At 41.9% G+C, this 27,500-nt stretch overlaps 3 protein-coding genes across 3 annotated transcripts in view; all 3 read left to right on the top strand.

Annotated features, from left to right (window-relative positions):
- Nucleotides 1–20,567, top strand: part of LOC138042713 (actin-related protein 6-like) — a 21,723-nt gene extending 1,156 nt beyond the window's left edge. The window contains exons 3-15 of the mRNA XM_068888694.1: nucleotides 3,322–3,384; nucleotides 3,964–4,024; nucleotides 4,198–4,336; nucleotides 4,952–5,008; nucleotides 5,516–5,555; nucleotides 6,940–6,998; nucleotides 8,285–8,363; nucleotides 8,792–8,836; nucleotides 10,237–10,300; nucleotides 16,311–16,370; nucleotides 16,882–16,957; nucleotides 17,812–17,874; nucleotides 20,001–20,567. Of these exons, the coding sequence (XP_068744795.1) occupies nucleotides 3,322–3,384; nucleotides 3,964–4,024; nucleotides 4,198–4,336; nucleotides 4,952–5,008; nucleotides 5,516–5,555; nucleotides 6,940–6,998; nucleotides 8,285–8,363; nucleotides 8,792–8,836; nucleotides 10,237–10,300; nucleotides 16,311–16,370; nucleotides 16,882–16,957; nucleotides 17,812–17,874; nucleotides 20,001–20,133 (939 nt within the window). The 3' untranslated portion in view covers nucleotides 20,134–20,567. The remainder of the gene's footprint in view (nucleotides 1–3,321; nucleotides 3,385–3,963; nucleotides 4,025–4,197; nucleotides 4,337–4,951; nucleotides 5,009–5,515; nucleotides 5,556–6,939; nucleotides 6,999–8,284; nucleotides 8,364–8,791; nucleotides 8,837–10,236; nucleotides 10,301–16,310; nucleotides 16,371–16,881; nucleotides 16,958–17,811; nucleotides 17,875–20,000) is intronic.
- Nucleotides 12,610–16,286, top strand: LOC138042715 (uncharacterized). The gene is made up of 2 exons (XM_068888696.1): nucleotides 12,610–13,991; nucleotides 14,195–16,286. The coding sequence occupies exons 1-2, from the start codon at nucleotides 13,059–13,061 to the stop codon at nucleotides 15,230–15,232; spliced, it is 1,971 nt and encodes a 656-aa protein (XP_068744797.1). The 5' UTR covers nucleotides 12,610–13,058; the 3' UTR covers nucleotides 15,233–16,286.
- A 2,092-nt stretch (nucleotides 20,568–22,659) lies between the features above and the next one.
- Nucleotides 22,660–27,500, top strand: part of LOC138040035 (uncharacterized) — a 17,079-nt gene continuing 12,238 nt past the window's right edge. The window contains exons 1-3 of the mRNA XM_068885830.1: nucleotides 22,660–22,797; nucleotides 23,277–23,644; nucleotides 25,335–25,499. Coding sequence (XP_068741931.1) covers nucleotides 22,722–22,797; nucleotides 23,277–23,644; nucleotides 25,335–25,499 — 609 coding nt within the window. The 5' untranslated portion in view covers nucleotides 22,660–22,721. The remainder of the gene's footprint in view (nucleotides 22,798–23,276; nucleotides 23,645–25,334; nucleotides 25,500–27,500) is intronic.

Below are 27,500 nucleotides of genomic sequence, written 5' to 3'. Positions count from 1 at the left end.
TGTTGACGTCACCTATTGTCGTAAATGTGCCAACTAGAGCCTCACTAGTACTGGCTGTTGAAACAAAGTGAATAACAAAAGCAATTTTTGTAAACATATATCTTCCTTATAGACACCTGAAAAATTCTGGTGGCTTTGATGGGATTAAAACCCATGACCTCTGCAGTGCTTGTGCAAATTGCTCTACCAACTGAGCTACATGTATAAAGCTCATGTCATAGCTTTACAAGCTGTCTAAAAGAGACAATTGCATAAAGGTGTCCAGTTTAGTGCAAGGACCACTTCCACTTCAGTATTAATTTTTCCTTGTGGGAACCGAAAATTACAGAATGTACCCAATCGCTGGCCCATCTTCCGTTTTTGGCGGATTTCCGTAACTGCTGGCTTCGAGTCGTGTAAGACAGCCTGAGGAGGATATTACATACACCGGCACTGGCTTTCTGGTCACAGCCACGGTTTTTAATAAACCCATTTTTCCTCAGACTATGAGCTAAGTGTTACTCTGGTCTTGGTGGCCTGGCTGATAGACTTGGGGTGGTTTATCTTCAAGTGATTAGAGTCCCTGGTTCAACTTTCACCTATTTAAAACAATAGGCTAACAGGTTTCAACCCTCTGCAAGCTGGCTGCTTTTCTGGTTTTCTGGTACTGTAAAATGACTTTACAGTACATGTATATTAGAAACACTGTGCTACAGTACTATTCATGACCAAAAAATCAATTTGGATTTCAAAAGTAAACAATAAATTACCTAACTTTTAAGCCTTGATTTCAAAAAGGCACATTGTTTATTTTAACCGGAATGTTGCCATTTAATGGTCTCCCATCACTAACTTTAAAATCTTGAGAAAGCTTGATAGAGGAGAAAATGATGTCAAAGACTCAGTAGTCACTCTGTTCGAAGAACAAAGTGTAAGATTTGGCTCTGATTATTATTTTTTAAATTTTGTTTGGGGTTGCGATTTGGCTGCGCATGCGTAAATTTCTTTGCCTCATGACAGATTCACAGGGAAATATGTATTATTTAAAGAATTGTGTGCGTGACTCGAAACGAGTTTTAGAGTTTTTGTCACACACAATGCAATATCTGGTTATCATATGACTTGTTAACACATCTTAGGGAGCTAATTACATAATTTTATGATTCTCCCAGTATTGTTAAGAAAAAGTAACTTAAAGACTCGTGTATAAGCCGCACCTCCAACTTTCAAGCATGATTTTGGAAAAAATAAGAACTCCAAAAAACCACTCTAAGACTTGTAAAAAAAAGTTGGTTGTTTGTTTGCAGATGTCAACAATAAACTTGACGAAATCTAATGTTGTGTATTTCCAGCGACATTGATTAGTTAATCAATTCTGAAAATACCTTTTAAAAGCTTCTTTTTAATCAATTTCCCTATTCCTTGTGACTGACAACAGTTGTCTTCATTGCTAAAGCCCACAGGTTTCAATATTCCTATAATCCAGTTTACTCCCTCTGAAAGCATTGGTCTCGTGTATAAGCTGCACCCGTGATTTTTGGCCCAAAACTTAATGTACCTATCGATGTTAAGCCCCAGGGAGGGGAGGTTGGGCATGGGGTGGGGATTTTGACATTTTCATTTTAAAAAATTCAAAGTTCCCATCCCTGGCGACAAGTAAAGGTGGTATGATCACCTGCATACGATCAAAATCCCTAACCTGGGGACAGACCTCACGATCAAACTCCCATGTTTAACCTGACCACCCCCCCCCCCCCCCCTCCCTGGGGCTTAACATTGATAGGTGCATAAGCAAAAAGATGCAGCTTATACATGAGTCTTATATCATCATAGCAACATTATTAGAGACATATAATAATATTCATTTAAACAACGGATTACCCTGGGGGCCAGAGGAATTTTTTTTCAAAGGTCCAAGAGATTGCTACTTGAATTGGAGGCGATTGCCTAGGACTGAAAAAAAAAACCTCTGGTGGCACGAGCCCATAGCCTCAGCTCCAAGCGGGAAATCAGTTCAAAAATTGAACTTTTTTGCTGATTGGAAATTGCATTTTAAGAGAGTTTCTGATAGGATAAATCGAAAAACCTGTTTTCAGCAAATTTAATGATGTGACAAACAGCGTTGTGTGACTTTGGCGTGAGAGGTATTCTGCCGAATTCTAAAACCAAAGCCACTTTAAAAGAAAGTGAGCTTTTCAATAGGACGAGGATTTACATGATCCATGTGCTGCCTCAGTGCCTCCACGTACAGAATAACTACTTTGACAATGCGAAAAGACCTATTTTAATCGTAGATAAATTTGCTTATTGATTCACCTATCAGAGAGAGCTCTCACGCTTGTTAGACAGCGATCAAGGAAATTAACTCATTTGAATTTTGTGAGAAAAAGTTGAGCTTGCCAACGGGAAGGCACGACTTAGTGACGAAACAATGGTAACCTGGACATATTCTCACATTTTGAGTCCATACAGCACTTAAGGCAATGATCTCTCTGTTTTAAAACATGTTCGACAATAAAGTTTGCTGTTCCGAAAACAAATTCTTCTTAATTCAAATAAATCAAACTTCACACAATCTACATTATTAATAAAATATTTTTCAAATTGCTTCAAAATTATGAAGAGCATTCACATAATGCAATCACAAATTCCAGGCACTTGTTCTGTGTTGCTTTCAGTGCGTTGTATGAGAATTCAGCTTGATGGGCCAAAACTGGTTTGACGAGAACTCCGAACTGACTTTCTGCATGGAACTGAGGCTCCGGGCTTGTGTCACAAGAGATTTTTTAAGCCCTCGGTCTTTGCCTTTGACACACGTCACTTATGTCCAGAAATGCAGGTAGTTTATATAGATGCATGCCCAACTTTGACGTCTAACACAATGTTTCTTTAATTCTAAGTCTTTAATTGCTACCTATTTCTAACAATAAAGTTAGGGTAAAGGTTAGCGTTATTTTTAGGTCAGGGTAAATGCAACTGTTTGTCGTTACCTGAGAAGCAGCATTTGGGGAAGTCACTTCATGGCACTTGTTGAATTCTGCATGCATGTAATATTGTGCATTTCTGGACATATCTGACACGCGTAGCGTTCCTCGGACCTTGGAAAAAATTCCTCTGGCTCCCAGGGTAACTACTGATTGGAAACCTGTTAAGATTTTCAGATCATCATAGTTACGAAAAGTTTTGCTGTATTGAAGCAGTAACTCTCATAAGTGTCTGTATTTTAGTTCAATAGCTAATTACATTTAATGAAAGTGAAAGCCATTCCTGATATAAGAAAGTCACAATCATGTCACTCTTCTCTTTGCTTCTCTGATTTAGTGTTAAATTTGTATTTCAAAGGTTGATTTTCCTGAAACAACTATTCTAGTGACAGAACCTCATTTCAACTTCAGTTCCATCAAAGTATGTGATGTTTATTGCTAGTTCTTGTACTATGATGTACTACATGTAAGTGTGTGACATTGATGATTGGATTTTTCAAGAACAATTCTTTGTTGTCATTAGTGTCCAGGTTCTACTTGTACTTGTAATTGTCATGTGACTGACTACTTGTTTGTACACTGTAGTTTGTAGTTGTTTTTGGAAGCAACATTTTTATTGTCTTTTCTTCTTCAGTAATTTGAATGTGATTATTAGATGGAATAGGATAACCTGAAGATATAATTATTAGAACTGTAGTTGTATCTGTACATATATGTACATGTATTATATTAAACCTATTATACTTAGAACTATCAAAATTCAATATATTATTAATTTGTTTTATACCCACATTGCCAAAAATTCATGCAAGAAACTTAAGGTTTTTCCTGGCCATGGTGAAATGTCTCATACCACAAAAAAAAAATGGACATGAAAAAAATTATGGCTGAATAAGTATTTTATGATAATATTGTGTCAAGTGTCTATTACATTTGCAGTGTACAAACTTTCCCCTTGACATCGTGATAACATTAAACACTCGAAACATTTCTTCTTTAGGAAGCCATGGATGAAATTCTTTTTGAGGAATATAACTTCAAAGCTATTTGTCGTTCAACAGGTAATATAAGTTGCTCTGTTTTTTCTAATAATTATTATAGAGTAGAAAACCTAAGAGTAGGATCGGTCAAAGTTTCTCCTGTTATTGTAAGAAGTGGCATGGACAAACCCCTAGCTTGTTTCAGTTGGTATTTTCATGAATTTTGATTTATTAAAGGCTATTTCTTTTTCAAGCTGCCCAACTGAGTGCTTATAAATCGCAAAATGATGAATCAAAGAAGCATCTTATATGTTTGGTTTTGGACTCTGGATATTCCTTCACACACGTTGTACCCATTTTCAATGGCAAAGTTTTAAAGAAGGGTGTTAAAAGGTATGATCAATATATATGTTGCTTTGGTTTTTGACGACTCTACCAAGTGGTGGTTTTTAAAACATCAAGTAACTTGATCCAAACAGTTTGTCATCCCATTTCATGGCACTGGTATATTTACCAGTATTTGGTTTTCTCATCGATAAAAGCATTAATTAAAGTTAAATAATTATGTGTTTGCTGTTGTCAAATTTCAATCTTGTCATTTGACTTGCATCACCAAGAGACATGACACAACTTAGTGTCATGCTGAATGCCACTATTATGGTACGTCATTTTAATTTTGACCATTATAATGGCAACATGGGGTAGCGAAAAACTAAAAACGTTTGAAAAATTATCAATACTTTATTTTTCACAAACTTTTCTGGATGCATAATGATAACACAGTTAAATATGTGTACTGGTGTCTTACAACACGATCTTACCAGTATGAATTTGACTGAAAAAAATGCATTTAGGTACTTTGACTGTTGAAAAGTCTACCAAAAACATCTGAGATATCAGATGAATGCTTCCTTACCTTGTGACCAAAATTAATATAATTTGCAATGCAGCTGCATTTCTTCACATACACTGCATTACTCAGTCAGACTATTTTTATAATTTCCACAGGATTAGTGTTGGTGGTAAACTGTTGACAAATCATCTCAAGGAAATCATATCCTACAGGTGCTGTTGTGAAAAATCCTGCTGCATATATATAAACCCCCTCTATTTTCAAAATAGTGGCCAGTGGCCAGAATGTACATGACTGTACACTCTGAGAATTAACAAGACAACAACGTTATTTACAACAATTATGTAATAAAGGCTACATGTATTCCAGTTTGGTGTAGCGATATTATATGGGGAAGTGGCATTTGAATCAACAAATGAATAAAATTTCATTAATAATTTACTGTTTTCTCGTAAGACCAAGGTTTTCGAAGTTTCACATTGTCGCTTTAGTCTGTGGTGGCTTGAAAGTAGGTTACAGTTCACGAAGATTTTTTTATCAAGGTGCTGTTGAATGACACTCACTGTTGTTGTTGATCTAAAACTGAGGAAGAAGAGCAAATGAAAAGTACCGTACAGACTTTAGTTCATGTATGAATTAGTTAGTTAGACTACGTAAAGTTATGCTGCAGACGCAGTTAGACGGTATGAATGTTGGAATTGTCTTTTATTAATTTGCAGGCAGCTACATGTTTTGGACGAAACCTACGTGATGAATCAAGTAAGGAATGGGTGTCTGTAAGCTCAAGGTTTTTCATCTGTTCAACAAGCTCTTTCACAGGAAATAGAAATTTTAGTCGGCGGCAAAACCGGAGCAGTTAGGTGGAAAATGGACAACACATGCCCAGTGTGTGCTTTCAGAAGGTCCAGGGGCATCCTCCCCTGGGAGAATTTTGAAATTTGCGCCTCTTAGAATGTATTTTTCCTGCATTTTGGAGCAAGAATTAGGGTACAGTGTATTTCAACTGAACACTAATATCATTAAATTTTGGCTTTTTTGATTCAGAGAGAGCACGTCATTGAATAGACTAATTTTTTTAAAATTCAGTTTATGGCAAAACATATTTTGGGAAACAGCGTGACATTTTTTTCAGCTTCATGGAATGTATTTCATCTGTCTTAAAAAGACTTTTTGCGTATACATGTGCATGTATTGTCTGCTTCAAATTAAAAAATAACAAATCAGGCAGCTTACACCAAGTACTGAACTGCTGGTCTGCTACCGATACCTCAAAACTGTGTGTGCTCAATCCTTGAATTGGACAGGAAAACAGAAATCACTGCCAAAATTACTCAGAATTCAGGGTCCCTTTTGTTTTTTTAAACAAAACTTTTCTGGTCCAAGGGTCGTGTTCTGTGCGAATCTTTCTCATGTTATTCGTAAAATTTTGGGAAATTTCCAAGGAAAAGTAGGGGGGGAGTTCATGTGCAATAGCCAGCGAGTTTCACCGGCTGTTGGCTCTTATTGAAAACCCTGTTTTGTAGGAGTGCTAGATGTAAATAATAATATTGTTTTAGCCTTAATATTATCTTCTACTTCTGTTTAGATTTTTACTGCTCGTGTACTCTTTAGATTGGGTTGATTCAATTCATTACTTTGTTGTAGTGTCCCCAGCTTGTGGTCTAGGGTTGAAGACTAAAAAATGATTTCACTTTTATTACTGCACAGCATTTTCTGCACATTCTATATTCTTAGCCCCAGAAAGCAAGTATGGAAGCATTTTCGCACAAATCGTGGTCTCAAAACTTTATGTCTCTCTTTCATTATTCTGTCATGTTTCTGTTAAACTTGAACTGCTGACAGTTCTCATTTTGGCGTTACATGTAGCATTCTTTTGAATTAAAAATGCATGTTGTAGTGAGGCCATGAAGGTTTATCAGCATTAAAGCAACAAGTTATTTTTTTCATTGCCACTATGCAAGAGGTCTATTATAATAGTGATATTATTTCTAACCGTTAACAAAAAATCTCTTAACAGTTCATTATTCTTGGGTCTACTGAAAGAATGGCAATGTCCAGGGATGAGAATACAGCTGTAGATTTCTGGTAGTATCTGTTATTTTACTCTGTGCAAGCCCTTCATTGGTGTCTACTGTTTTTACAGGTCAAGGAAGACACCTGTTATGTGTCAGATAACTTCTATAGGGATATGCAGTTTGCTAGGTATGCAGGACATAAAAAAATGTTATTTGTGGTGGTGATCACAAGATTGTAGAAGAAGTGAAATCTTACATATTTGAACTGTGAAGTGGACATGAAAGGCTTGCTTGCAACTGCTTGTCAAGCTACATGTATGGTGATCTTTTTCAACCTTTTTTCAAGGCACAAAATTGGAGCCAGGAAGGTTAAAACACTATACCAATAATTTATTTATTTGAGAAAAGGTGCCATAGAGGTAGCAAAAGAGAAGACGGCACTCCTCTAAGCAGCAAGGAGGTCACCATGGCAACAAAGTCAAAGTCCACCTCCCAGGCACTTGTCAACATATCACTGAGAAAAACCAGTTTGTGGAATGTATACTTAACCCAAAATCTTGGAGGTAGGGAGGGAAAAAAAGCAAGCAAGTGATATACATATAGCAACTGGAGACAAAGCACATGGCAAGGCCCCTGCAAACCTCCAAGACGTCCCCCAAAATATCCCAGGCAAAACTGCTGCATTGCCTTTGTTTTAACTTTGCCTAAATAATGTTAAGCCTGATAAAATAATTTATAATGAATTCTTCGGGAAAGTATGGGCTATAAATAAGTTACTTTGTCAAGAGCAAAAAACGCAGGCCGCATAGAAGGACTGATTGCAAATACTCAATTCTTGAATATGCGTGTCCTGTTTTCCATCATGCACTTCCATGCTACTTACATGTGGGTGAAAACAGAAACGTGCCATGCGTGTTATATACCCACTGTTGTCATTATACACTGTGCAACCCAGGCTTTACAGGCAACAGATAGTAATCACAGATTGCATGGGTTGTTACCAGCTAAGCACGTGCCAGCGTATTCCCTTTGGTCAACCAGAGCGTTTGTGTTACTAAAGTTAAGACCGATAGAGCCAGGAACAGGTTCATACTCAGTCATGCCTCCAAAATTTTATAGTCTATTAGAATATAGTTATTTTAATTAATAGTAACTTTTGGATACTTTTATTCTTTTATCATGTTATTTATTAGTACATTTTTAAAATTATAAATTTTGTAAGACTTGGCATAATTCAGCCAAAAATTTGCTAAAACTTGGAGTTTATTTGAAATGATATCATTGGCAGCTTTTTTCCTGGTTACTAGTCTTTGATGGCAGCACCAGACAATGCAAATGACTTGTGTCAAGAGACTTTTTGAAAAAAAGAAATTGTGCAGTAAAGCAGTAAAGAAAAGTTTAAATTTAAACTTTCCTTTACCATTCAAGCAATTTATTATATTTGATTTGCACTTTTTGTCTGTTTACATGTAGGTTAAAAGGAGCTAGAAATACTGTTTTGAGGGACTATGTGCTTCCTGACTACACCCATATAAAAAGAGGATATGTTAAGGTTGGTACATACAGTTACATTAGAATAACTAAATGTGCTGGAAGGTCACATGTTGCATTACATTTGGGAAGAGTGGTGGCAAACTACAGTCCTGAATAATGTCGTGGACTTAAAAAAGCCCAAGAAGCTGCTATAATACCAAATAACTCCATTTTATGAGAGCTGCCACACTGCCGACAATTGAAAACCAAACTTAATTTAGCTGAAATTGTGTTGGTCCTGGCATCTTTAACTAAGTTAGAATATATGATTCAAGGACTCTGGTGCTTGTGCAGTACTACCCAACCCAGTCACTGCAACAAGTAATTAAAAATATTATTAGGCAACAGAGGCAGTAGTTCTACTTGATGTGTATTATACTAACTTGTCCTTGCCCATCATTTGTCGTTTGAATGTTTTCAGAGCTAACTGTCTCTTTTTCAACTCAGTCAGCAACTGAAATGTTACTTGGACCGAAAAAGGAAAATGAACAGGTTTGCATTCATAATTACCCTGTACTGTAACCTTGAATACCCAAAAAGAATACCCATAACACTCTCGTAACATTCACGTGGGAGGGCGTCTCACAGCCCTTGTTAAGGACGGTGCCTACTATTGTTATTGCGCATGCACTCTGCGCATCTCAAGATACTCGGATTTCCTATGGGTGTTGCTTCTTAATACAGGGATATTTTCGCGCGGTTCAAAACTATGCGGAGAAAGCAGAACTTAGCAAGTGTTCTTGGTATTCAAAAAGAAAATTGGGGGTAACCACGCATTTTTCAGAGATAATTAAGCTTCAATTTGGAAAAGAACGCCATACATTGCTTTGTATTTTAAAGCATTTTACAAATATTGTTGATTAATTATCTTCGAAAAATGCTTGGCTACTCCCAATTTTCTTTTTGGATTTCAATAACACTTGTCAAGATCTCCTTTTCCCGTATATTCAGTAAACCGCGCAGAATACCTTTGAATTAGTAGGCACCGTCCTTAAAAGGAAAACTCTGTGGGACGTTAAAGATCCCACACACTATTCAATAAGAGCAGGGAACGAAGTTCTCGGTGTTGTGGTCTGGTCTGATCGAGGGCCACCCTCACGAAATAAAATACTTCACATCACGATTAGTCTGCCAACCGGCCACTGGGAACCGCTTGCTGCAAACCAATGCAAGGGGAGAGCCAAGTGAAGCCAGTCTACACTCGCATTTGCCGTTCCAGGATCGGGCTTGCAAGTCATCGCAGCCGGGAAATGTTCTGCCAGTAAGAACGGAATGTCGCATTTTTTAATGAGGTAGTTGTGGATTTTGTCTGACGACTTCCTCCACTCAGGGATCCCAAAGGCATTTATGTGCACACCACACCTTTCTTTTAGAGATTCTCGATCCGAGGCCATTAAACGAAGCAAATACACTGTAGGTCAATTTCTTCGAAGGAAGACTTGTCAGATAGAAACCAACTTTCGTGGGAGAAGATCAAAGTAAAAAGAGTTATGTAAGATCAGAAATTTTGTCTGGAAGCCAACTTTCCCTGCGAAGGCACAAGTAAATTATATCTCGGACCTCCTTTCGCTTGACCTTGAACGAAAACATCGCAGCTTCAGGCATCGGTAGATTCGCAAAGATTTGATCAGTTTACTCCGTTTTCTTAGTTTTCACTAAACAATTTGTTCTTTTTTAAAGACAATAAAAATTAAGGTTTTGTGGTACTTTAACCCTTTCCTGCCACCTTTGCATTCAAGAAAATCGCCAAGCGTTACTGTCTTACTGAGTAAAATCTGTAAATGTCCTTCTTTTCTTCTCGGGGACCGGTCGGCTACGAGTTTTAAACAAAGAAGATCATTGTCTTGTTTATTTCTCACCACTGATTGCTACCTTTTATGCTCTTCTTGTAGGTTTTGCGGATGAATAACGAGAGATTTGCTGTTCCCGAAATCTTATTTCATCCATCTGATATAGGTAATCGCAATAATGACGGCCAAGCTCTTGGGGCTGGTGTCAGTGGAATCCGCGGCTCTGCAGCCCATGCATATCCCCTCTTACCCCTGCATGTGCTCCCTTTTTTGTGCAAAATTTGGGGGTACAAGTAAAGAGTATTATGGTATTTTACGAAGCGGCCCATAGGACTCCATACTAACAGTCTCTGGGTTGTCAGAGGCCTCTGTGTAGTCTTTTGGACACCCATTATTGTTATTTTCTGTCCCAATTTTAATGTCGATTGTCCATGCATCATTGTGCCATTTGCCATTATCGCACATTGCATTTTGTCCTTCCAGTCAGTAGTTTTTGTAAAATGTTGGCTAAATGTAATTTAGTCTAAGTAAAAATCAAGCCAATGCTGGTCAGCGGTGGTCTGGGAATCAGGCGGCATTCGGCGAGGTGAGCAGTATCGGGTTGTGGTTGGCTCCGCGCCTTGATTCGCACGTGCTCTTGGTCCGTTTCTTCTGCCTGTCGTGAGGTGCTGTTTGTTTCAAGCATCAAGCGATTTCAGTTGTTACGCTTTTTTCGTCTTTTCCGTCGTCCTCACCCAGCGCCGTTATGACCGCCCGGCATAACCAACAACAGCTTAGCATGCGGCTTCTCTCTTCTCTCTAGTGCGTCCACTCTATCAGCGTCCGGTCTCCAGTACGAACACAAGCGGTTACGTCTTCAATTGTGTCTTCGCACGGTCCAGCGCCTCAGTAGATTCCTGTTGGTGTTTCCTGTCCGCGGCACTGTGCAGTGAGCGTGCCGGCTCATCTGGGGCAAATCCACTGTTCCGACGGCCTCAATACTTGTGCATGGCTTATTCTACCCTCACCTGATCTGGGTGTCTCTCATTAATCAGGCTGTTCCAGATCGGCTGTTTCAGAGCTTCGCAAAGGCAAACCAGGAACCAGCGATATTGCGGCATCCCGTCTCCTAGTATCTGGCGCCATCTCGTCATCTGCATCGTTTGGGCGGTTTAGCTTCGACGTTTTTCGGCCGCTGGCAAACGGGCTTTCCGCCTTCCCTTTCAAGCTCGGTCTCGACCTCAGGTAGGCTTTCTCCTCTTGTAACGATACACCTACTTTTGTATCAATGACTCTACTTTTAACAGCTCCGGTCCACGGCAATCGCCATCTACGTGCTTCGGGGGCAGGCTTATAAGTGGCGTTTCGGCTCATTTGCAGCCATCCATTGCACCGCTGTCTATTGTGCACTCGTTGGCGGATCATCCGTTCATCGTGGGCCCGGGCTACTCTCCCGTTCCTGCCAAGCTCGTTACGCAAATCCGTGGCGGAAAATTCCGTTGACTTGTCGGAACTTTTAGCGGCGAATTTGGTCAGCTCAGAGACGGAGCCTCAGTTAATGCTCGATGGGCGTTTGGTTTTATCAGCTCCCCCGAAGAAACCTCGTCGGCGTATCGAGGATATCACCACTTGGACGGAAGCCTTCACGGTGTACTCGCTTGTCCTAACGTCGTTTTTTTCCCCTCATCGTTGGAAAGATTTAACGTTTGTACAAGTTATAATCTTGCGGATTTCTCGCCAGTTTTAGCGGACGGGTTTGGCTTGCTTACGATAAAGCTTTTCACGAACACGCTGCGGCGACTCGGTTGGCCGATTGGTCGACCATGAACGCACAGCTCTTCACTTTTCACGCCGGTGGTGCTTCTCCTCGCGCAGCCCCAACCTCGGCACGTCGCCGGATTCCTCTGAACCAGTGGGTTCCAGCTCTTCGAGGATCCCTTGGTATGTCCTGGAACAAGGGAAGGTGCACCGCCCCTTATACGATTTGCCGCTATTATCATCGTTGCAGCACGTGTGGCGGCGCCCATCGTTCCGTATCATGCAGTTCTAGACCAGAACGTAAGCATGAGAGTTCTGTCAGGCGCAGATCTCCGGTCTCCGGCATTTAGTGGCCTCAGCTGGCCAAAAATCACGGCATCAGTAACGATTGGCTCCAAGAAGTTTTCCCCTTCTCAGAACTTTAGAACATGTTGCGCGTACTTCGTTCATTATGTAGTTAGTCGTTTTTTTTTTGTTTTTTTTTTTTTTTTTTTGCGCCTTATTCGTGGCCTTTCGTTTCGTTCTAGTTCATGTCTTTTTGTATTGAGTTTTTTCACCTTATGGCAGGCAGACTTCTTTATACTGCATGCTTTAATCGATTGTTCAGTTTTATTAGAATTTTTCACGGTTTTCTTTGCTTGCCCCTGTTGTGCTCTGGGCTTGTTGAATTAAACTTTTCTCACTGTTGCTGTGTTGCTGCCCTTACTTCAGGAGGGGGGGGGGGGGGGGGGTAGGGTCGTTAGCGGGGAATTACCATCTCTCATTCTGTTTCCTTCCAGTCTCCAACCCCTTGCCCCCGGTGTCCGTGGTTAGCCCTCTAAAGCCTGAAGTGTTCGCTGCCAAGTTGTCCCAACATCCGGACCAACATCTTGTCGCCTTTGTCTTGGACGGCCTCAGGAATGGCTCTCGCCTGGGATTTCAGCATTCCAAGAAATTAAAATCAGCTAAGTCAAAACAAGGCCTCTGCTAATCAACACTCCGAGGTCATTGACCGCTACTTGGCTAACGAGGTCTCCCTTGGGAGGGTTGCAGGACCTTTTTCCTCCCCACCTTTCCCTCATTTGCACGTTAGCAGCTTTGGAGTTATCCCTAAAAAGGGTCAACCAGGCAAGTGGAGGCTCATAGTGGACCTGTCATCCCCCGGTGGGCTAAGTGTTAATGATGGCATTGACCCTGACGAGTTTACCATGCAATACATCACGGTTGATCAGATCATTCGTATGATCTCAAGCTATGGCTTAGGTGCCCTCATTGCTAAATTCGATGTTGAGGCAGCCTACCGCAACATAGCTGTCCATCCATCTGATCGATTTCTCTTGGGTATGAGATGGCGGAAGCACTATTATGTTGATTTAGCGTTACCATTTGGCCTCCGCTCTGCTCCTTATATTTTCAATTCTGTGGCGGACATGGTGGAGTGGATTCTCCTACATACACACAATGTTTCTGCGCTGTTACATTATTTAGACGATTTTATTACTGCAGGACCGCCGGATACTAACCAATGTGCTGAGAACTTAGCCACTTCCATAGCTGTTTGCCGCTCCTTAGGACTTCCACTCCACCCGGATAAGTGCATTGGCCCGTCCACGCGTTTAGTTGTTTTGGGCATTGAGTTAGACTCAGTGGCTCAGGTGGCCTGCCTCCCCTCGGACAAGCTCCTTACTTTACAGGTGCTGCTGCAGTCGTGGCGGAATCGTCGCTGGTGTACTCGGCGCGAACTGGAGTCCCTCATTGGCCACTTACATCATGCCGCCAAGGTCGTGTGGCCCGGTCGTACCTTCCTGCGTCGTATGATCAATCTGCTCCAGTGTTTTCGTAAACGGGACCATCCAATCCGCCTGAATTCTGAATTTCACCTGGATCTTCAGTGGTGGCTTCAGTTTTTGTCCTCTTGGCATGGCGTCTATTTTTGGTTGTTTCCCGGCATGTCTGCCACCCCTGACCTCGAAGTTACATCGGACGCATCCGGTTCCCTTGGCTTTGGTGCTTACTTCAATGGGGAGTGGTTCAGCGGCGCATGGGTTTCTTCTCAAGCCTCTCACTCTATCGCCTATAAAGAGTTGTTCCCGATTATCATTGCCGCTCATGTTTGGGGGCCCCACTTCGCCAGGCGCCATGTTCTGTTTCGCACCGACAATGAGGCCGTGGTTTATATCTTCAACTCTAGAACATCCAGGATTACCGTGTTAATGCGCTTGCTTCGCCATCTTCTCGCCTCAGCGGCTCGTTTCAATTTCTCCTTTGCCTCTCAGCATGTTCCGGGGGTTCATAATTGCATTGCTGACGCTTTGTCCCGCTTTCATTGGCAGGAGTTCCGGAGGTTAGCACACCAGGCTCAGTCGCTTCCAGTGTCCATTCCACCTCATCTCCTGGAAGAATTGATCGGCTCTCATTAGAGCGGCAGTGCCAGTTCCTGTTAGCCCATGGTTTGGCTGACTCCACCCGGAGATCTTACGCATCTGGCCAGAGGAAATTTGTCAACTTCTGTGCGCATTTGGGCAAGTTGCATCCCAGTGGCTCCCCGTGCCCCACCGATGAATGGACATTGTGCCTCTTTGCCACTTTTCTGGCAGGATCGGTTCAGCACTCTTCGATCAAAGTTTACCTTTCAGCAGTTCGTGCCCTGCATATCGAAGAAGGCTTCCCAGACCCTCTGGTGAACTGTCTACGTTTGCAGCGGGTTCTTCGTGGGATCAAACGGACCCAAGGTTCCCCTGAGGCTCAGCGCCTTCCTATTACGGATCACATTTTGATGATCATCTTTAGGTCTTTGGATTTATCAATTTTTGACCACTGCATGTTTTGGGCCGCCTGCAACCTAGCATATTTCGGCTTCCTCCGATCTGCTGAATTTACTGTTCCTAATTTGGCTAGTTTCACCCCAGCACTCCACTTAAGTGTCGGTGACATTTCGGTAGACTCTGACGCCAATCCTTCCTGCCTGTGTGTGCGGATTAAAGCCTCCAAGACTGACCCTTTTCGGAAAGGCTGCTTTGTCCACATTGGCCAGGGACGCTTTCCTCTGTGCGCCCTTCAAGCTGTTTTGGCCTATTTGGCTGTGAGAGGGAACTCGGGTGGCCCTCTCTTTCTTTTCCAGGATGGTCAGCCCCTAACTCGCGCTGTCCTCACTGCTCGTCTCAGAGAAATCCTTGCTGGAGCAGGTGTGTCGGGCAATTTCTCCAGTCACAGTTTTCGCATTGGTGCGGCCACGGTGGCAGCTCGCAACGGCATCCCCGATCACCTTATTCAGGCCTTGGGTCGTTGGTGTAGTTCAGCTTACCAGTCGTACATTCGCACTCCATCCGAGTCATTGGCTTCCCTCTCTTCTCATCTCGCGTCTGGCTCAGTTGGCTCGTGACCCGGGTATACGTGGGAATTCATGCGGATCACAGGAAATCATGCGGATTGCAGGAAATCAAGCGGACCAGTCCTCTTCCGTTTTTTAGGGTCGCTTGTGGCTTGCTTGCGCCTGCCTGCGGTGTCTGGCCAGGACTCCTTTAATCAATCGGGAAGTCCTTGGCAATTTCCTGGTTCAGTTCCTACATCAGGCAGAACCTTCTTCATGCCTTGCGGCCGGAGGAGCTGTGGCGGACCTTGCTTTAGTGCCTCCTTTTCACCTTGCCTCGGTTAGCAGACCTCTCAGTTTTATTTCATGATCAGCTTCACGGTACTCGGGTAAGTGTCGTCCAGTGTCGTGTCTTGAGCTGGGGGTGGGTGCTTGTGTGAGTTTGGGTGGTGGCGCAGGTTCCACGTCATCCCTGTTCGCGGCCCCTTCGCCTTCCAAGCACCCTTGGGGTGGTCTTTGGGTGGTGGCCGCTCGCAGAGTTGCCGTGGAGGCCTGTGTGCTCTGCTCATGGCCTGTGGCTCAAGCCTCGTTGCTCGCCCCGGAATCGCCGCCCACTTTGGCAGGCACCATCTCCAAGCTCGTCCATTGGCGATGAGTTTAAATGTGGCTAAATGTAATTTAGGCTAAGTTAAAATCAAGCCAAGGCTGGTCAGCGGTGGTCTGGGAATCAGGCGCATTGAGGTGACATACGGGGTTTCTCGATTCGCACGTGCTGGTCGTTTCTGCTGTGTGAGGTGCTGTTTGTTTCAAGCATCAAGCGTTCAGTTGTTCCGCTTTTTTCCCCTTCCCTTCCCTCCCTCATTGGTGGATTCGGTAAGTATAGGGTTGGTAAGTATCTCCACTGACTTGGTCAGTGTGACGGTGCCTGGTGGGTGGTGGCCGCTCGCAGAGTTGCCGTGGAGGCCTGTGTGCTCTGCTCATGGCCTGTGGCTCAAGCCTCGTTGCTCGCCCCGGAATCGCCGCCCACTTTGGCAGGCACCATCTCCAAGCTCGTCCATTGGCGATGAGTTTAATGTCTATTTTTTAGGTCTGGCAATCCAACTGTCAATGTGCAATATCTTGAACGTTTTTTCTTTTCTTTGCGTTGTAGGAATTCAAGAGATGGGAATACCAGAAGCAATTACTCACGCTATAGAACAGTTACCGTTAGGTAAGCAATCACAATGTGTGTTTTTTTCTCACTGCGCGAGAGCCGTCGTGTGTCACTAGGGCGAGTTATTTGTCGGTTTTTAGGGGGTGCGTGAGTACCACGGGTGCCAGAGGTTTTTCTTGCGCAGTTTCCGGTGTCGGTCATGCCGGCACCGCCGCTCGTGCCGTTGGCCTTCGGCCGCCGAAGCAAAGCGAAGAATTTCCGTCCGCCGCGGGAAAAAAACTCTGGTACCCAGTGTAGCGCGTGAGCGAACGGAAAAGGAAAGGGAAATGGATTGGAGGTTTTCTCGTTCCACCTTCACCGCGCCCAATTTTGTTCCGGGCTGGCCAAATCATAGAAAACACAGCTAACACGGTGGTTCCCGTTGTACACTTTTAGTGCTGTTTGAATGTTTGGTGCAAAAAGTACAACTTGGAAACCCGTTGGCTATTATTCTTCTAATTGTCCTCACACAACATTGACGGAGATAGCCGTGAGCCGTGTTTACCTTCTCTTCCTTTCTTGCTTTCAGAAATGCAACCGCATTGTTACATGAACATATTGCTGACTGGAGGAAACTCTCTTTTTCCAGGAATGAAAGAACGAGTGTAAGAATTGTACTCAGCTAAAAGATATTTCAGCGCTGTACTAGTAAAAGCAGCTCCTCTGTTGCTTTGTTTGTCGAGCAAGAAGTTCCCAGAGCTGCTGCTGAGGGGCTTTCACATTTTACGTGGCATTCTTCGCTTTCCTCTTTGGATAGTGACATATAGCAATAGTGATAGTAATAATCTACCGGACGATTGCAGAGGGGGTGGGGGTGGGGCGCCATCCCGACACCCTGACTCCCATTTGGGCTTCGTTTGGAGTGGTTTGCTTGTTTTTTTCGTTTCGTAATCAACGCACTGGCTGTGCCTTGCTGATGAGGCCTAACAACCACCAAACAGTTGTCCATGGCTGCCAATGAACCAGGTGAAATGGTTATGTGCGTATGTGACGTGAGGGCCACACCGGGTTTGGTGTTATGTTGTGTTCACCTTGCTTTTAATGCTCTATGTTACATATGTCATATGTTACTGTTCATAGCCTATTCTGACTTCGGTTGCATGCATTAACGTCAAATTATAATTGTTTCACTCGTTGTTTTGTTTGCCTTATTTTCTTTGTTTGTTTTTTTGACTGCCCATGGTCAAGTCTTGCTGGGTGTATGTATTACTTAGAATTCTAATTGGGTCCTGTGATTGTCAGGGCTTGCTATGATAGGCCAAAGAACTTACTTTGGCGTTTATTTCACGACACGAACCAGATACCCAATCACAGATAAATTCATTCTTATTGCGAGCTTTGTTTCTCGCTTGTGGTGCACTGGAAAAGGTTTAACTTTAAATCCTAGGAGAGAAAAGTTTCGGTGTCTGTCTTTTAAATGAGTAGGCATGATTGCATCGTCGCTTTCTTTCTGTCTCAGGTTTTCGGAAGTTCGAGCTCTTGCTCCTTTTGACGTGGATGTCGCTGTTCATTGTCCTTCAAGGTTAGCTTCCTCTCAGCCCCTCATTCAAAACGAGTTGAAGTGGGAAAACCCTTACGTCCGGCATTGGCCTTAAATAGATGCAAGCCCAATTTTGACATCCAACACGAAGTGTCCATTTGCTACCTATTCTCATTCGCGTAAAAGCCTTCCCACGCCGAATTCGGTAATCGCACAACTCGGTGCTACCGTGGCAGTTATTCTACTGGCCCTAGAAGTCCCTAGGGAAATTCTCAAGACATTTAAAACGCCGTTGCCTTTAAATTTCTCTCTTCTCGCAAGTCTACTAACTCAACAGTGTCTACAAATTTCCCCACCTTCCTCCCCTTCATGAGGCGTAGGGTAAGCTTATTAGGCGAATGTGAATTAATTACTATTTCCAGCAATAAGGTTAGGGTTAAGGGTAGAGTTCTTCTTCGCTGTTTATCTTTACTTAAAGAGCAGCATTTGGGGGACACTTTGTGACGTTAATTGGCTGTTATTCCGAGCATAGTTAGAGACGAGTGATGTTGAAGTTGGGGAGACTGAGAGGAAGAGGACACTTCGTGACGCTTATTGAAATCCCGCGTGCATCTAATTAGGGTAAATCCTGGACATATTTAACTATTATTCCGTGAGCGCCAGTTGGATATAAGATGGTAAATCGTGGCGATTAGTTGGTTCTAATCAGTCTAAAGCCGATAACACACGATTCAACATACTGCAACATTTGTTGCTCAACAAATGTTGCGCAGACGTGTTGAACGGAATAGAACTGGTCTCAATTTTCGTTCAACATTGTTCAACAACGTTCAACAACATTCAACATGGCATGACACACTGTTCAACATTTGTTGTAAAACAGCTGCAACTTAATATCCAACAAACGCGAATGGAATGATATATTGTTTTATGAATTTTCATTAGATTCTGAGCGCCTGGACACTCAGAAATGAAAGCCAAATTTTATTAAATTTTTGTGTTTTGACTTTAAAAACGACCGGAAGTTTTCATACTAGGTCATACGATAGATGAGCTGATCCTTATCCCACTTGGTTTGATGGCAGTCATGTCTCGTTTAAGAGTTCTTTGCAACTGCTGAAGTTACTTATTAACTGCAATCATTTTTCGATTTTAAAAATACCGTGGCTGTAATCAGGCATGATATAAAACGAAATTGCAGCGTTGACACTGATTAAAAAAGTTTTTAAAAAGTGAAATCGGAAGCGTGGTATTCTAATAAGGAAGAGAACTCAATTAACGAGCACGTTGAGTTTCCACGTGTGTACCTCAATCTCAAGAATTTTTAGAAAATGTTTTGGCACACGCGTTATGCATACGTGTATTTGTCACCTACTTGCCTATTTTACCATCGTTAGTCATATTTGCATACGTAACTGATGAAGGTCACCGAAGTGATCGAAACGTTTTACTTTTTAAAAACTTTTTAAATCAGTGTCAACGCTGCAATTTCGTTTCATTTTTCGATTTTGCTTCACTGCAATAATCTTTTTTGTATGAAACGTACCAATTTCCAATTATCTGCACCGAAGAAAATCCTTTCCTTTGGACCTGCTTTGTGAGAGGCTGTGGGCGGCCTATTTTGCGATTTTTTTAATTTTTTTCCGCATAAGAGCTTTTTCGGATAAATCACGTTTTGCGATCACCGCAAGTTTAGGGCAACTTTGTGTCGCAACGTCACTGCGAGGTAACTTGCGTGAAAGATTGCCTAATGTAAACACAGCTTGCAACCACCAAAAACATTGTGAGCCAAGTTGCAGAAAGCAGGAGCAAGTTACTTCATTATTCATTTGCCGAATTCACCGTCTGCTTCATTAGAACGTCGAGATCAGAATGCCACCTTTTCATAATTTCAGCAAGCGGTAGTATGCCGGACGTGTTTTAGCCGGCTCATCCCTTGCTTAATGTACTAGCTCTCGTAAGTTCTTGTGGCCCAGTATGAAGTGTGTACCACCAGCATTACCGGGTATTTTGCAGTTGAGATCTGCAGTTCTGTTATTCTATTCTGACGTTCTGCGATTGAGTACCAAATGCTCTTAACAGGAGCACTTGTTGTTGTTGTTTTTTTTTTTACCGGAAAATGCCAGCGTCGTTACTGATTATTCCACAACCTATTCATGTTCTTTTAGGCCTATTGCCCATGCGTGGGAAGGTGGGGCAGCCTTGTCAAGGACAGACTTGTTTTTGAACAAGATGTGTGTCACTAAAGCAGAATACGAAGAGAATGGAAAGAACATTTGTAGAGAGAAATTCGATTCTTGACATTGCCACCTCACCCTTGGGCGCGTACACTGGTGCATTTTATTTGTGTCAAAGAAGATGACCTCTCCCAACATATGGATGAGACCGCAAAGAGCAGCAAACTCTCACAAGTTCTCGCTGGAAAGACGTACGTTGGGATTAAGCCGGCGTCTTGAAGTTCGGATTTCGGTCATCGTTCCGAACAAAGATGGCTACAGCTTGAGTGAACGAACCTCTCACTCCGAGAAAATTTGCCTCGTGGAATCGCGGAAAACAAACTTTTCACCGAAGGAAGCTGTACAGAAGAACAGAAAAGAATGACGGGCAGAATACTATCACCTCTGTGGAGTACGCCCGATTAGCTTTCCTAAATGAAACGTTTTCGTTTTAAGAACATCGAAAACCAGCTACTGTAGCTTTGTGCAATAACACTCAAATAAACAAAATGAAAGGAATTTAGAAGATGCTGTCTTTGACTTTTCCTATAAAATATAATTTTAAAGTATTTTTATGTAAAAAATCAAATACTTGGTCACTCCAATTTACGTGACGCCTCTTGTGTCGCGTACATGCCTACAGAGATTTGAAAATCAAGCTGCTGGTTACCTCGTGAGAGTTTATGTAATTCAATACTAAGAGTTTGTGTGAAGTGAATTCGTGAACTCCGACAGTAATTTTGTTTTAAAATCTGCGTATCATGCGCGCGATTGCGCATGGTTGCTTGGATATGCTCGCCGTCCGATCAACGAGAAAACGCTGAGCAATTTTGTCTATTAAGGATGTGTTTCTGGGAACTGGGCAACCATGGGAAAACTTATGCCAACATTTGGATTAAATATATTATTGTCTGGAAAGCTCATTTTCAAACCTTTAAAGTTGTGTTTTTTCTTAAGTCGGCTTTATAGCCATTTCGTAGGCAAGTTTGCCGTGCGTAAATTTCGCCCCGCTGGTGATAGCGTAAACACGTGTTCATTGTATTCATATGATTTACTTCTGTCGCTTGATTTCGATCCTTGCTCTACCGATTTCTGATAGATTTATTGTAACCTTATGTCTAAGAGGCTTTTCTTGCGTTTGGGGTAATTTTTCCCAAAAAAAGCTTCAGAAGTACTTTGTCGGTATAGCTTTGAAATTTGACGACTAAAAAAGACTTTTTATATCGTGGAGGAATAAATCGTGGCCGATAACCTAACAGCACTGTTTTAGAGTATCATGCCCAAGTTAAGAGCAAGAGGAATTCTCTGCGATCACACAATAGAGCAGAAACCGCGGCAACTACGATGGCGACGGAACTGAGGCGAATGTAACGTGGTCTGCTACACTGACATGCTGTCAGCACTACTGACGAGGTCAAGACAGCTGTCCTTGTCTTTTCCGAGGAGATGCTCGGGTAAAGGTGTTCATACGCGATTTGTCCTTTGTGGTTGCAACTTGTTCAAGTGGTTTACCATAGAACGATATCCCTCGAGTTACTTCATTAGTCTACTACCATCATCTACGAGCGACCTTTTTGGCGAACAAATGGAACTACATGTATTCGGTGAAATACCTACAAATGTGCACAAGCTTCCAATATTCTGGTTGGCTATATCTTGCATAGCGTTGCATGAAAGAGAGCTTGCGTCAAATAGCGGAAAATCCAGCCACCCTCCCTAGTGGCGACTATAGGACCATTTACCTGTTAACAGAAATAGCAATGCAATTAGCACCCCCGGGCATACACTTTTTTCCTGACCAGACGGATCAAAGCACGTTACGACTGGTGTGAAGTTTCTATCTTCCGTGGTGTTCTGTTTCTTCTGCGTTTGTGTTTTTAGTATTTTGTTGTTTTGGTTCAAAATATTTTTTCTTCTTAACACTTTCTGAACGTTCTGGGAATAACGTTACATGTTAATGTTTAGTCTCAATTTCCCTCTTTGGTATTCCCATCCTTAAAACCCACAACAAACGTGTACTAGCTCACGATTTTTGAAGGGGATTTTGCGGAGTTCCTTTCTACAAGCGTCGATGATCGGTAACTCTCTTCTAACGATCTCATCGTAAAACAGAAAGAAAGTATATCAGAATGCTCCCAATATTTAAGGGATGCTACTCCTGTTTGAAGTTAACTGAATGCAACTCAGATTACCTCTGAAGCTTTATCAAAGGAGAAATCATCGAATTTTGACATGTCAGTGAGTCGCTCCTTTTTTGTTTTTACACGCTTTCAAAATCATCATACAAATGTAAAGTAAGCCTCTCCCTTGCGTCTACTATTAATATCTGGCAAGATTCCACCACGCTTTACCTATTGTGCTAAGGTTGCCCTTTCGCTTTTCTCCACAAATCAAATTACATTACAATGACTAAATGTTATTTTCTCCCTTAATTGAAAACGCGTACTTCCGCCTCTCTCTTGTCAGTTTCAATTGTCGCTTTTTTTCCCAGTTACCTCCGTTTGTTAAGAGCTCGTATTCTCTCAATGTCCAGTCAGAACGAAGAAATGAGAATACCAGTTTTCGTCAGGTTTAGGGTGGACCCCTTAATTGGACGTTCACTGCGAATTTTCTCCAGTCTTTTTTGGCTGCAGAGACCAAACCACGGAGGTTGGAAGCACATAGCTCCTCTGCATGATGGAGGCGTTCCCAGTTAGAAGATTGCTGGCTAAGCTTTTGGTGTTTTGCGCTCTTTCCCGTTTGGCTGAAGGTGAGGGCAGGGCAAAAATAAGGTATCGATCGAAATTAATTTAGCTTTACTCGTTAATTTCTGGGTCTTTAATAGCTCTCATCCTTGTGAGGCAAAAATTTTTAACAGATGAAACAACCTGATATGATTGAGTATAAATGATATTTTTAGACCTAGGCACTCATTGCAGTAACAAGAGTCTTTGGCTGATTTCGTATGATTTGAATATGAGGTTCATTTGCACCAGTAATAGATGCGTACATCCTCACATTGCACACCACTGTGGCGAACAAAATGCAAGGGAAAATTTATTTTTGGAACTACAATACAAAAAAACAACAAAACAAAATCGTAATCTGAGTTTTTTTCTTCCATTGTCGGAGAACGTTAAAGTAGAACCATATTTGGGCTCGTTTCAGGGGAACGGAGATCTAAGTAAGCACCTGCGTCTTAATTATAACTTAAATTGAGTCTTTATGCATGATGTCCATTACTCGTAGGGCAAAACCTCTTCCAAAGCGGCAAGGTAAACATGACCATGACCATGTCATCACCGGGCTTACTTCATTGCAGCACCGTACAATACCCTTCGGTATTTTCCAGTTCTGCAAATATTCGCGTTTTTGTATCCATCGGCCATGAGGATAAAACTTCCAATAGTGTTCGCGATTCAGCAGTAGTTTGGACAACTGGAGTTACTCGAATTAACTTCCGTGTCTGCGTGTTGGAATCAGGACCTGGTACGAATGGATCCTTCGTTGTCAACTGGATTGCGTTCCGCGGTACGCCCTCTGGAGCCCTCAACGGCACCGCCTCCTTCAATACGTTTACAAGCGGAACAAAGTGCCAAAGAATTGACTTCATTCAGGTACACCGTCCGTTTAATTAAGAAGGAAGAAATAACGCGATAATTGCTAAACTACTACAGGTATAATTGTATTGAGCCATAACTATAATTTTCGGCACATATTTACTGAGCTTCGTAAAATATATATTCGGGAACTGCCTTGTGTTACGCCCCAGATTGTTCCCCTTCAAATGATGCCATTTGACATCATTATTTCCTCGAGGTTAAATTAAGACAGCGCATGTTTTTAAAACTCAGTTTTGGAAATGAGATACGTTTGAAAAAGGAAAACTTTGTTTGATTAAACAGCAGAATGAAAATGAAGTGATACGAAATAACTTCAAATTTTGGCATCATGTTTGAGCCCCTTTTTCCTTCATTTTAAGTGTTTTATTATTCTAGCTATATAACATTCACCTAAAAAATTTAATGCCATTAACGCTAATTAAAAGGTGTTGTGTTTTGAATGACCTTCCTCAGTATGCCAATTGCCATTTAGAGAGTCCCATAGAACAATTGTAAGAATTGTTTTCCAAGGTCAATGACTTCTGCTTGTCCTCTATCGAGCAAACTCGCTCCGACACTGGTGTTAACAATTGATTTCCACTTGTTTCGGTTTCCTAAGAACTCCTGAAGCCCGTTACCGCTCATAGCCCGTGCCAGGTTAGGTCGATCGTATCTGTTGGATCTGTGTTTGAGGTTTCTCCCGAAAAATAATTTAGTGCAGAACTTCGTTTTACCCCTATCGGCCGTGTCCAGTCGTAGTAAATTTCAAAGGGGTTCCCTTTCCACACAAAACTTTTGTGTGTGGTCCTAATGAACATCAGTCCGTTTTTTAAAGCGTGTCCGGCATTGCTTATCTCAGTTCCCTTTGTACAACAATTCACTTTTGACTACATTCCATCGCCAAGCGTTGTTGAGTTTGGATTAACCTGCCTATACTTGACATCACCCTTTGTTGCCTCAACCGGATAGGAGTCGAAGAAGACCGATGACTCAAAGGCGGACCGCATTACCATGTTGATTTGAGCGGCATGTATTATACCCCAGTTCTTAAGCCAAAACAATACGCGCCAATGCGAAATGTGAAAGTTCGTGACACAGTATTGCGACTCGGCCAAAGCCATTTTGATCAGACAACTTGGATAAGGTGGCTTGTCCTTCCATCTTATATGATGCGACAGCTCTTCATTTCTGTACACCACTGATCGCTATTGGACCTATTCTAAACTCAGTCAGATGGTGCATTGCATAAAGATAGTCGGAATTTCCAATTTTCAATTCAGCATTTTCCTTCTTATGTTGTTTTCGAGCAACAGGTTTGCTGCCGCTCTGCTGCTGTCGAATGTAAAATAAGCTCACCAAGTCCACCATTACTAAGTATACCATCCACCCCCTAAAATAATTGGTAGTCTGCAGTCTGCAATCTGTAGTCTATGGACTGTAGTCTGTGGTCTGCAGCTTGCGGTCTCCGTTAGGCAGATACAGAGTGCTTAGAGGTTGGTTATTGGTGTGCCCTCCAATTTAAATGCTACTATGAGATATGTAGGACAGCACCCACTCTTTAAATGCTTCCTTAAGTTTACAATGCAAACACCAAATACTACGTCTTTACTGTTAAAATTTGTAGATAAGAAATTTTGTAGTAGTTGAAAATAAGATAAAGGTCCTGCAAATTTAACTCTATTTTCTCTTTCTCCCCTTTCTGAAGCGTTTTCTATCTGTCCCATTTGTGTTCGCTTCTGTGCGTCACGCAGGCAGTACAAGACCACAAGATGCCATGAACGTATGGGTAGAGGAAAAACAGGAAGACCATTTTAAAATCTGTGTTCGAGAGGTGAAAACATTTGATGGAAAACATCAGAATATACAAGTGGTAAGTCAACTAAAATCCAATATGGCGAACAGCTGTGTCTGGAGAATTGCGATTGTTTCGCTAGGAAATAGGACATTTGCATGATGACGCAACTTTACTCTTCCGAGAATCATACAGGATTTGCTTGTCTCATGCTAATTAGAGCTATTGTTATTTTTATCCCTCTGGGAATACAAAATTTAAATAAGGAAAGAGAAACGAACAGAATTCTGGTAGTTGTAGTCAAATGACGCTATCGTGACAAAAGACCATTTTACAGTTGTAGCCAAGTCACCTAGCCTAAGAATGGAAGCGAGGCTGCAGGTGACCTGCTTTGATAAAAACCTTAGTACTTTTTTAATGTTAATGTTGACTAATTAGAATTACAATAACACAATTTACATGATAAAAGAAGTAAGGTCTGTATCAATACAAGGTCACCGGCAGCCTCGCAGCCATTCATAGGCTAGGTCACTGAGCAAACAAATGTAAAATGGCCTATTGCCCATTGTTGCTTTTTTAATAATAAAAAAAAAAAAAACGAGACACGAGGCCTGACTGGAACGAAACGTAAACTAATACAGCTGATAACGAAAGTGTCACTTATGTCCAGAAATGCGCCTAATTAGATGCAGGCAAATTTTCAATAATCGTCACGAAGTTTCCCCTTCCTTTTTTCCCCAACCTCATCAGCTTTGGTGTCTTTGAATACAGACAATTAAAGTCATAAAGTGTTCCTCAAATGCTGCTCCTCAAGAAAGCCGGATAAATAGCTGCATTTACTCTAAGCTAAAAATAACGCTAACCTTTACGCTAACCTTATTGTTGGAAACAGGTAGCAAAGGCTTAGACTTAAGGACGGTGCCTACTGATTCAAAGGTATTTTTACCCCGGTTTATTGACCGAATGCAAAAATGGCCGCCGACAAATTATTCTTTTGTCTTTGTGTTAATTACCCTAACTAGCCTCGTTCACACGCGTAAAGTTGATGTTGGATGTCAACATTGGACGTGCGTTTGATTACTTGCTTTTCTGGGCTTAAGGTGGCTCAAAGCAGATTCAACGCTTTCAAGCAACGTTCTTATTAAAAGGATTGGCACTACAACACTGTATCCACGTGAAAGGCAACTTTCACGATGGCGTCATTTGACTACAACTACCAGAATGCAGTTTGATTTTCTTGTTTGAATTTTGTTTTCCCAGTGGTGTAAAAATAACAATAGCCCTAATTAGGATGAGACAAGAAAAATTTGAAGGATTCTGGTAGTTGTAGTCAAATGGCGTCTTCATGCTAATGTCCTACTGGCAATGTTACTGCTGAACACAATGCGGTCATCATTGTGACGTAATAAGTCATCGTGGCAACAGAGGAGCCCTTTAAAAACACCCTTTATTTTTTCTTCAGTTGCTTGTATTTAAAATACAAACTTGGTCACCCCCATTTTTTATTGATGGAAAGTGATCAGAAGACCAAGAAGAAAACTTTTTGCAAAGTCAAAAAAATTATGTTCATCGGATTTAGAGCCACCTTAAATCTGTGATTTTGTTAAGGTGGCCCTGATTCCACTGCGCAGATATTGTTTAAACTTTGCAAGAAGTTTCATCTTGGTCGTCTGATAACTTTCCAGCGATAAAAAATGGGGGTCACCGAGCTTGTTTTTGAAATATGAGCGACTAGCTAAAACGAAAATGTAGCCCAGAAATTTGGGCTGCGGCGACTTTAAAGACATGACACGATTTCTGCAGAGCCTCTCTTTCTCGCTCTCTGCCGAGTTTTAGAGAGGCTTTACTCGCAGGTTGATTCCAGACCGTTTAGTTAATCTTAAACCGGGGTAAGCATGTGTCCAGAAATGCACCTAATTAGATTACTTTGATAAAGTTCTACAAAATGTCCCCATCCCCCTCTCGTTCAACTTCAACTTGTCGATTACTTTATACAAAATATGAATGAAGTTTCCTCGTCTCCAACATCACTTTTGTCCAGGTAAAGGTTTAACCAATTGAATATTTTTTGATCCTTTT

This window comes from Montipora capricornis, chromosome 3, assembly GCF_036669925.1.
Source record: "Montipora capricornis isolate CH-2021 chromosome 3, ASM3666992v2, whole genome shotgun sequence".
In the NCBI taxonomy this organism is placed as follows: domain Eukaryota; kingdom Metazoa; phylum Cnidaria; class Anthozoa; order Scleractinia; family Acroporidae; genus Montipora; species Montipora capricornis.
This window is presented reverse-complemented; position numbering and strand designations above follow the sequence as displayed.

Bases quoted from the DNA above. Each gene is read 5' to 3' on its own strand.
- LOC138042715 (XM_068888696.1), top strand. From the start codon at position 13,059: ATGCAATACATCACGGTTGATCAGATCATTCGTATGATCTCAAGCTAT. The intron at 13,992-14,194 runs GTTCTGTTTCGC...GGAGTTCCGGAG, and splicing joins CCCACTTCGCCAGGCGCCAT to GTTAGCACACCAGGCTCAGT.